This window comes from Muscardinus avellanarius (assembly GCF_963383645.1).
Source record: "Muscardinus avellanarius genome assembly, chromosome: 11".
In the NCBI taxonomy this organism is placed as follows: Eukaryota; Metazoa; Chordata; class Mammalia; order Rodentia; family Gliridae; genus Muscardinus; species Muscardinus avellanarius.
In genome coordinates this window covers 95,808,828-95,819,450 of record NC_137797.1, presented here as the reverse complement: position 1 = coordinate 95,819,450, position 10,623 = coordinate 95,808,828, and the positions used below count along the sequence as shown (strand labels likewise).

Genomic DNA, 10,623 nt, shown 5'->3' with positions numbered 1-10,623 from the left:
AAAAAAAAAAAGAATCACCCTGCTCACCTGCATGCGAGCTGGGACTTGAGTCCACTCGGGTGCCATCCTCCTTGGGTCAGTGTGGAGCAACTACAGTTCTCAGGGGTAGCTGCGTGTCTGGCTGCAATGGTTCAGGGAAGTGCCAGGAAAGGCACTGGCCTCTGTGACAGCTGGCTTCTGTTTATGAGGGTGAGATGCACACCTTCCCTTAGGGGACTTAGTCAGGATCCAGTAATCTGGACAAATGGCTTAACTTCAAGTCATCTCAGAAGAATTATGTGACTGTAGCTTTAAATTACAAGCCTAGAAGCCCGGAACTCCCAGCACCTGGCAATAATTATTTGTTGAATCAATGACCTTTTCTTAATCTGATTAAAGGGAATCAGACTCGTAGAGTTAGGATCACTGAGCAGGGTTGAGATTCATGGGCCTGGGATGAGTACTGTTAGCATTTAAGATTAAATGCTTCGGGGCATCTGTCCTTGTCACCAGTGGGAGGCACATGTCTAGAGGCACTAGAGGCACCTGCAGTGGTTTTACATAAGCTTCAATTTGCATTTAGAATAGTTGCTCAGTTGTCCCGCTAAGGGGGTGAAGCGTGCATGTTTTTGTCTATGAGGTGATGCTTATTTCTAAGAGAAAGGACATTTCTTTTTCCTTTCCTTTTTTTTTTTTTTTTTTTTTTTTGCAGTACTAGGGATGGAACCCAGGGCCGATTCTACCTCCGAGCTACACCCCAGCCCTACTTTTAACTCTTTATTTTGAAACAGAGTCTCACTGAGTTGCAAAGGGGCTCACTAAGTAGCTGAGGCTGGCGGTGAACCCGGATCCTCCTGTCTCAGCCTCCCGAATGCAGGGATTACAAGCGTGCACCACCACGCCTGGCTGAGGAAGGACGTTTCAAAGATCTGGAACAACACTGAGAGTCGGGGTCATCTTTCTCCAGGTGGACGGATCCTGCAGGGTGAATGTGTGCAGTGAGGTGATGCCAGTGCTGCCCGTGTGCTTTATTTTTCTTGGAAGATTCTTTAACACTGTCAGCTGAACTTTTCCATGTCTGCATAGATATAATTTATTTATTGGCATTTCAATTTTTTTTGTACTAGTCTATTAGTTAGATATGTATCCCCCTCAGCAACTTAGTGAGACTCTGTTTCAAAATCAAGAATAAAAAATAGGGCTGGGGATGTAGCTCAGATTAGAATGCCCCTGAGTTCAATCCCCAGTTACACACACACACACACACACACACACACACACACACACACACACAAATAAAATAACAATAGTACTTAAACATTCCCTAACCCTCCATAACAGTTGTTTCCAACTGTTGGAGTTTCTACCACCTAAGAGGACTTTCCCGAAATAAACAGTATTAATCATTTGGCAAAAAGTGCTGGGATGTGGTGAGTCTTCAAAACCCCGTGGTCTCTGTGCCCGCCCGATCTTGCCTGCACACCGGACACTGCAGGGGTCTTCATGGAGTCACAAGGGTGAGCCTCCATTGGTACCGTGGTGTCTTCAGCCAGGCCTGTTCCATGTGCCAACCGTCCTGCTAGTGGGGCAGCCAGGCTGGACTGACTGGTCTCCCCTTGAGGAGAGCTTAAAGTATTTGCAGACTGCATCCCAAAGCCACACGTTCCCTAACCTCACACGATGACGTGCAGTGATTCTGAAAAGGCAACCAATTACATAACCGGCGGGTGTGGCCGGTGAAGGCCTTGGCCACCCCAAGACCTTGGGCCACTGCAGGCAGATGCTGCAGGTTTGCTCAGATCCTGCTCAGCCTCTTTGACATCCCCATGGAAACCCAGGGGAACTCTCATTCACAGATCATGGTCAAGGATCTGAGCCACATGCAAGGGACAGAGGGATGATCTAGTCCAGTCCTCTCTGTGATATCTTTGCTAAGGCATCATCCGGTGTCGGCCTGCACCCTCCCAAGGGTGGGGAGCTCATCACTGCCTGAGACATTTTACACCAACAGGAAGTTAGCTTCGTGTTGACCCCAGCTCTCTTTTGGGGGGATTCTGTTTAGATCCAGTCATCTGAGATACTCTGGACAGAGTGAGAGGCAGTGACAGGACCCTGTCCAGCCAGCCTAGCTCCTCTAACATTTTCTCCACTGCTGCTGACCCTCTGGTCAGGCAGGTGTGAATTGTGGCCATTTGGTTAGATATACAGGCTGTTACCTCTGCACTTCAAGTTCATCTGGGCCTTTTTTTTTTTTTTTTTTTTTTGGTGTGTGTGGTATTAGGGATTGAACCCAGGGGCATTCTACCTCCAAGCTACATAACCTCAGCTCTATTTTTTATTTTGAAACAGGGTCTCACTAAGTTGCCGAGGCTAGCCGTGAAGCCATAATCCTCCTATCTCAGCCTCCCAAGTACTGGGATAACAAACGTGCTCCACCATGCCTGGCCGACCTAGGTCATGTCAAGTTTTAACGTCAAACTATTGCAAGAGAAACATGCTACAGTTTTTGTCTTCAGTGGGGGCACAACCCCTTCCCTGCTTCCTGTACTTAGCAGAAAGGTGAATTAATTGTGCATTCTGGGAGTGGAAGGAGGCACAGGTACAAAAGGGTCTCCGCTTGTAACATAGGCCAAGTTCCGGATCCCCAGGGCTCCCTAAAATGTCCTGGAGGAACAACATCCATGTAGTGTTCAAAGCCAGACTTCAGATGGAATGGGACACCTGAGGCATCCTAGAATGAACAGACTCATGGAAAAAGTCTGAAAGACATGGGCCATCAGGCAACAAAGGCAGGTGAACATTTGGCAAATCCCTTATCTCTGGGAAATAAACAAGGTGATCTCTTAGATTCACTCAGTCTCTGCCTTGGGGCATGTCCAGGCCATGACTGAGCCCCAGAACGCCTGGACTAGAGGTGCTGGACTCAGCATATGGGAGGCTGAGGCAGCTGGAGTTGCCTTGAAGCAGACATCACGGGGAACTGCACGGGAGAGAAAGGGGGGGGGGACTGCACAGGGCCTCCCTGGAGGGTCGGCTAAGTGCTGACCAGAGGTGTGTGTGAGAGAACGGTCAGAAGATGGGAATCTTTTGGATCAACTCTCTGGATGAAGTTATAGATAATACGGTGCCTGAACATAGATGGACAGGAAAAGTGTTCTCATCAGCCAGACTGGAAAATCTCACAATTTAGAGGACATTGTCGGAAGTATTCTGAGAGTCTTGCCCCAGTGGGAGGAAATGATAATCTCTAACTTAGCACTACTTGGGTGATACGACCTGATATCTAAGGGGCTTTAGAAGAATACAGAAATAGTAAGGTAAAATACACAGTGTCTGCCATTCATTGAGGTTTTCAGACAAGAAAATACGACTCATATTCAAAATAATATGAGACAATTAAAACTGTCCCAGTGAGCCAGGCGTGGTGGCATACACTAGTAATCACAGTACTTAGGAGGCTGAGACAGAAGGATCATGGGTTCATGGCCAGCCTCAGCAACTTAGTAACACTCTGTTTCAAAATAAAGAATAAAAAATAGAGCTGAGGGTGTAGCTCAGAGGTAGAATGCCCCTGGACTCAATCCCCAGTACTGTAAAAACAAACAAACAAACAAAACAAAAATCCCCACAAAAAAAAACAAAAAAAGCCCCCAAACAGACATTGATGCTAAATTAGCAGAAAATGTCATTAAAATAGTAATAATAACTGCTTGCCATACCTAAATCCAATATCTAGGGATTAAAAATACAATAAAAATTTGAAAAATATTCAATATTCGATTAAAAGGCAGAAAAAGAAAAAATGGAACAAAAACTAATGGTACAGAAAGAAAAAAAGTAGACAAACTTTCCTTTATTTCAATAACTACATTAAATATAAACTATCTAAATAATCCAATTAAAAAGAAGTGAATTTCAGATTTAGTTGTAAAAAAAAATACCAGGAAATATTTCTCTCCTGGGTACATTTCACAAGTGCACATGCGTGTTAAAACTAATCAGAATGTATACTTTAAACATATCCAGTCTCAGCTGTCCCCGTTCGCCGGAGCCACATTACTCCTCAGCCGGTGCCACCTATGCCGTCTTTTCACCAGGGCCACCTTGCTTTGAAATGCAGGGCCTGTTTTGGGGGCTGTCACACAGCAACATATTCTTAAAAACCAACAGGCTATCCTCCTAGTCACCCCCTTCCAGCCTTGGTTGTTGCCATGGACAAAGGCTGTGGTCTCACCATGGGGTGACCCGGTGGAGGAGTTTTCTTCAGATGAGGGACCCTCGGTGGATGGAGGGCCCACTGGGACCTGATGTGGGGTGATGAGGAGAGGCTGGGTCTCCATCTTTAGGCTGTAGAGGGGAATGGCGGGCAGACTGGCTCCTCTGCCCCCCTTCTGTTCTGTCTGCTTGTCCTCATCAGGCAGCTGATGCTCAGAGGGGACGGAAGGGGTGGAGCCAAGGGCAGGCTCGCTGGCATGGCTCTTGGCAGAGGAGAAGTGGCGCCTAACCCTCAGGTGCAGGGGGTTCACTTGGAATGTGCAGCCTGACCCCTGGGTTATCTGGCGCTGTAGTATTATGTATGTAGCCATCTCATCATTGAATTCTCTCTTCTGCAAAGATACCCATGTATCATGGAGGTCGAAGCCCAGGTCGACCATGGCCCTCATAATTGTGGGGTTCGGGGGATTGAGGAGTGGCTCACTGGAATCACTGGGGGAATATTCCTCCCCCTGGCTCAGCCATGGGTGCCCCATGATTTGGCCTACCGTGGGCCTCTGCTTGGGGTCCAAAGTTAATAACTGGCGGATAAGGCCTCGCAGTTCATCTGAAAGGTGAGCTGGTACCTCATACCTGGCATGCAGGATCTGCTGCTGCTGCTCAGAGGTGGTCCCTTTAAATGGGAGTTCCCCTGTGACCATGTGGTAGAGAATGACACCCAGGCTCCAGACATCCGCTGCGGGGCCATCATACTTTTCCCGGCGGCAGACTTCTGGGGCTAAATACGGGAATGTGCCGCAGACCTCATGCAACTTCTGCCCGGCCCTGAACCTGCAGCCCAGCCCAAAGTCGATGACTTTGACGTTACTCTGGGCATCCAGCAGGATGTTCTGTGGCTTCAGGTCCCTGTGCACGACGCCCTTCTCATGGCAGTAGTGCATGGCGCAGGCAATCTGCTGGAATACTTTCCGGGCCTCCTGCTCCTGCATGCCACTATCCCTTGGGATGTACTGCAGGAGCTGTCCCCCGGTCACGTGCTCCATCACAAGGTAGATGTTTTCCAAGGTTTCAATGACCTGGAAGAGCTGGATGACATTGGGATGCTGCACGGCTTTCATTATATCCAGTTCAGACATAATGAAGGGGAAGATCTGTGCTATCTTTGGCAGGATTTTTACAGCCACCTCCGTCCCGGTGAGGAGATGAACGGCCAGTTTCACTTGGGCGAAGCCGCCTTGGTTGATGCCCCCTAGGACCAAATAATGGTCCCTGAAGGTCTCCTCGTAGCCAGAGCTGGACGGGGGGCCCTGCCACCCGGAGCTCGCCTCGGTCCGCTCACTATACATCCTTACTGGGCACAGCAGTTAAGGAAGCCAACAGAACGAAGCAAACTGGCCTGGTGTGCAGGCCAGCCCCACGCTGGCTCCCTCTGGCCTCTCACCCCCGCAGGCGTGTACTCTAACCTGGGAACTGGGGTTGGCACCGTACCAGGTTTCTTCCCTTGAGGGTTCATGTGGGCAACCTGAGCGGCTCAGCCCGTGGCCGTCCCCGCAGACACTGCTCCAGCCCAGTGGACCTGCAGGCCGGAGCCCTGTGGACTTGAGCTTAGAGATGCACAGGGCGGCCAGAAGCCCCTCCGGGAAGCTAGCCTAAGTCCACGCTCTTGCAGCCCCAGGCTTCTGCATTTTGCCCGCTGACCAAATAAATCAGTCAGAACGGTCTTGATGGACAGTGACACAAACTGAATCAAAGTGTCATCGACAACGCAGCAGCAGAGAAGGCGGGGAGAGTGACCTGAGACAGGGGTCCACTGGCTGCTGGTGTCAGGCAAGGCTGTACCTGGGTGCTGGACGGTGTCAGCAGGAGTCGCCTCACCCGACCTGCTTCCTGCCCTCTGAGCTGGAGTCTTTCTGCTGAGGGCTCTGCCTTCAAGATGACAGGATGGCCACCAACTGTCCAAGCAACCCTGCCGCATGGTTTCCGCTCCAAGTCCTGAATATCTAACCTGATTGGCCTGATTGGTCACATGCCTATATCTCAGCCAATCAGTGAATCCAGGGAGGATGGCCTCTGCTGATTGGCCAGATTGTAGTCACATGACTTCCCTCTCCAAGGCGCCTAGGCAGCGGCTTACTCTGCTTCCTGATAGGGGAATTCTGTGAGGCCTGAAAGTGGGGTTCAGGGTGGATGGGTTGAGTCCCCTGTGCTTTTTTTCTGGGCGAATTCTGCGCCTATCCTCTTCCTCCACCCCACTCTCTTGTGTTCACTGAGGAATTCTTCCCTTCCCATGTGCCATTTCACTACCAAAAATAACTAAGACTTCCATGTGGAGGTCAGATTTTGCAGTTGCTCCAAGTTTCTAGGCCTGTTTCTTGTGGAATGTCACACAGTCAGTTATTCAGTCAGTAAATTTATTTAGCAAATTCACTTAGCACCTACTGTGTACCAGGTCCTTCCTAGGTGCTGGCCCCAGAGAATGTCAGAAATGATGGCGTTTCTGCCCTCAATGAATTGAGAATCTAGAGTCTTTATTTTTTTAATTTATTTTTATTGGTGCATTGTAATCATACATCACATTGGAATACAAGAGAATCTAGAGTCTTTAAAATTTATTAATTTACAAGCTCATGCTTGTAATCCCCACGCTTGGGATGCGAGACAGGAGGATCGCGCAGGTTTGAAGCCAGCCGCGCTGGCTTAAGAGACCCTGTTTCCAAATAAAAATATAAAATAGGTCTGGGAGTGTAGCCTGGAGGTAGAAGGGCTTCCGGGAACCCCAGTACCACACACACAAAAAAATTATATATATATATATATATATATATATATATATATATATATATATATATATATAGCTAGCAGGTGGGGTAAGTCCACAAGAAAAAAAGCTAAATGGAGTGAATAGATCTGAGAGGCCCATGGAGGTGTGGGGAGATGAGCAGACAGACCCTGTTAGGAGGTAAGGATTGGAGAGAGGCCAAATGCAAGGGGCTGGTCACATGGCCACCAGAGGAACAGAGTCCCAGGTAGGATGAAGCTATTGAGATATTTCTGCTGGGCGTGGTGGCGAACGCTTGTGATCCCAGCATTTGGGAGACTTAGACAGGAGGATTGCACAGGTTCTAAGCCAGCCTCAGCTACCTAGTGAGGCCCTTTGCAACTCAGTGAGACCCTGTTTCAAAATAAAGAATAGAAAACAGGGCTAGGGGTATCACCTGGAGGTAGAATGCCCCCAGGTTCCATCCCCAGTACTGCAAAATAATAAATAAATAAATAAATAAATAAATAAATAAATAAATATTCCTGACCTTGGAGCAACTGTGGGGTCCCAGAGAAGAGCTTGGGAAATATTCCCTAGGAAGGACCAGAGAGCACATATTCTGGCCTCTAAGGGCTGCATGCCTCTTGTCAAAACCACTTAACTCTGTGATGATCATTCAAAACCAGGCATGCACCGCACCTTAATGACTGGGAGTAGGTGTGCGTGCGCTAATAGTTTGCTTTTGGACAGTGAAAGAGGGGTTTCCACATTTTCACTGGTCAGGAAGTATTGTTCTTTTGATTTTTCTGTTTTTTAGCTGCAAAAACTTAGGTGGACAGCACTGCTGAAGCAACTGGCTGGCCCCGCTTGGCACTCAGGCTGTGGCTGCACTGGAGAGTTGAGAGACAGCTGGGAGGGGACAGGACAGTGGGAGGCAGCAGCCAGAGGCCAGAGAGGGAAGCGGGGCTGCCATTCAGCCTCTGGCCGGGCTCCAGCCACGGGAACACTCTTCCTGCACCCCTGGTTCAGTGGGGATCTGGGCAGTGGACGTCACTCAGGCACCTTCCAGGACTAAGCCATGTTGGGCAAGCACCTGGAGGCTGCGTCCATGGGTCCTAAAGGTCAACGCGGCCTAGAGGGAATCCCTTCCCTCTCTGGGCTTCTGTTTTCTCATCAGCAAAATGAAGCCCTGGGCTGGGTGCGGTGACACATGCTTGTAAACCCAGCATTTGGGAGGCTGAGACCGGAGGATCATGGTTCGCGGAAAGTCTCAGCTACTTAGTGAGGTCCTTTGTAACTCAGGAGACCCAGTTTCAAAATAAAGAATAAAAAAATAGAGCTGGGAGTGCAGCTCAGAGGTAGACTGCTCCTGGGTTCCATCTCCAGTACCAGAAAAAGAAAAAAAAAGAAAAAAAAAGAAATAAAAAGGCCCTGGGAGAACAGTTGACTGAGGTTGAGGTTGACAAGTATCATTTTGAGGTTGTGTGTGTGTGTGTGTGTGTGTGTGTGTGTGTGTGTGTGTTTCAGGGTGAGCCCTCAGCTCAGGAACTCAGGATCTGCAGGGACCTTGGAAAATAATTTCAGCACGTACCAGTCAGAGGTACGGACAGAGGTTTATTTGGGGGAGAGGGAGGAAATATGCATTCAGGAGAGAATGTGGGCCACCTCAAGCCGAGGAAGGCATTTTGGGGAGTTCAGGGCTTTCTTCTTAAAGGAGACTTTCATGAGGTGTGGGCTAGAGGAGGTGTGTGAGGTTGAGTTCAGTCTGGTAGTCCCTGAGGCCGTTTCTGGTGGTCTGGTAGTCTGGTCAGCTTCAGGGTGGGTGATCTCAATCCAGTTGTCCCGAGACGCTTCCTGGTGGTCTGGTGCTGGTCAGCCTCAGGCTCCTCAGGCTGGTTGGGGTCCTTATCAGCTATTGACAGATAATCTGGAGTGTCCTAAGTTATAGGTTTCTTGAAATTTCATATCTGTCTTGTTATCAATGCACAGGGCAATTATAGTTTCTTTTAGTTAACTCTAGGGTCTACAGGTTTCCCAGGGATTTGGGAAAGTTAGGCCTGGTTTGTGGACTAGAGGCTGAAACACTTCAGCTCCAGGTTCTTATACTAAAATTCTGTTTTACTTTTCATTCCTGTCTCTCTCCTTTCTACCTACTTATTTCTTCTATCCTACCTGGTGGTGGTGGGGGGAGGACAAGCCAAGCGCAGAATTTCCCTACATGTATTTCCTTTTCATTTTTCTAGAAAGCAAGGAAGTAGAAAAATAAGAGGATAGGTGAAAAGAAACAGCAAACAGACCGAGTGGGATCTCAGGGGCCAAATTTGGGACAATTTTAGCATCAAAATGGAATTAAGGGGCCGGGCGTGGTGGCGCACGCTTGTAATCCCCACGCTTGGGAGGCAGAGACAGGAGGATCGCGCAGGTTCGAAGCCAACCGCGCGCGCTGGCTTAGGAGACCCTGTTTCCAAATAAAAATGTAAAAATAGGTCTGAGAGTGTAGCCTGGAGGTAGAAGGGCTTCCAGGAACCACAGTACCACACACAAAAAAAATGGAGTTAAGGAGTTTGGAATTGGTTATGCATATGTAAAAAATGAAAAAAAAAGTTATCTTTACCACACAGAAGCAGGTGCATGCATGTGCAAACACACACACACACACACACACACACACACACACACACACACACACAATCTGCTTACCCTGCTTTATTTTCTGCATGGGACGCATTGCTCCCTGACATGGATTCCTGTGGTGTTTTAAAAACACCTGTGGCTTTGCTTTTAGTGGTCTCTTCTTCTGAAATTTCATCTCCAAAGAGCAGGGACGTGGACAGATCACCGAGTGTGCACTGCTCAGACAGGGAAGGCCACAGTAGGCTCATTACGTCTGTGTTGATTGAGTGAGTGAATCTTTCCTGTTCTCCTGTTCCTAAAGTCCAATGACTCAGTCCCTGTCTCTTTACAGTTTTTCACACGTGCCACGTGTCTTCTTAAACCAAATTAAAATACTGACTGCAGTCAAAAAAATTAGGGAAACTTAGAGAAAGGGAACCAAAAATATAACTATGGAGCCTCTGTGGTCCTCAGGTGTGGTCCTTGGACCAGCAGCATCAACAGATGCCCTGGGGATGTGTTATGAACACAGGCCCTCTTCCCAGAGATGCAGAATGAGAAACTGGTGACGATGATGCTCGTGAAAGCCTGAGAAACTGCCCGGGGACCAAAGTACTTCTCAGCTTGGAAAACGGCAGACACAACCCTGGTGTGGAAGCTGCAGGTGGAGAGAGAAGGAAATGGAGGAGACTAACACTCATTGGCTAAGACTCGGTACATGGGTATCACACTTGTGTGCACGCACACAGATGCATGCACACTCTTAGACTTGGGCACACGCAAGCCCACCTCTCTCCCAACCCACATCTGGCTCTTGGCAGGCAGCCTGTGGGGTCCCAGTATCACCTGGGTGACCCTAGAGGCCCACCAGCTGCAGACAAGCTTCCCCCTGGGGATGAGTCCTCCTGTCAGGAGCTCCTGCTCCACAGCGTTCTGCACAGGGAGAACCGCAGTCGATTTGAGCACAGCCAACAAACACCCGCGGTAACTGCTGCTTGTTACCTGCTTGTCCTTAGCCAAATCCACCTCTCAAGCCTCAGGCCTCCTTCCCATCG

General features: G+C 48.8%; 1 protein-coding gene across 1 annotated transcript; it reads right to left on the bottom strand.

Moving 5' to 3' along the window:
• Nucleotides 1-1,652: 1,652 nt before the first annotated feature.
• Nucleotides 1,653-5,540, bottom strand: LOC308269592 (sperm motility kinase 2B-like; the record flags this gene model as incomplete). Its single annotated transcript, XM_080704959.1, has 2 exons — nt 1,653-1,675; nt 4,214-5,540. 2 exons carry the CDS (start codon nt 5,538-5,540, stop codon nt 1,653-1,655), a joined length of 1,350 nt encoding a protein of 449 aa, XP_080561085.1.
• Between the last annotated feature and the right edge of the window lie 5,083 nt (nt 5,541-10,623).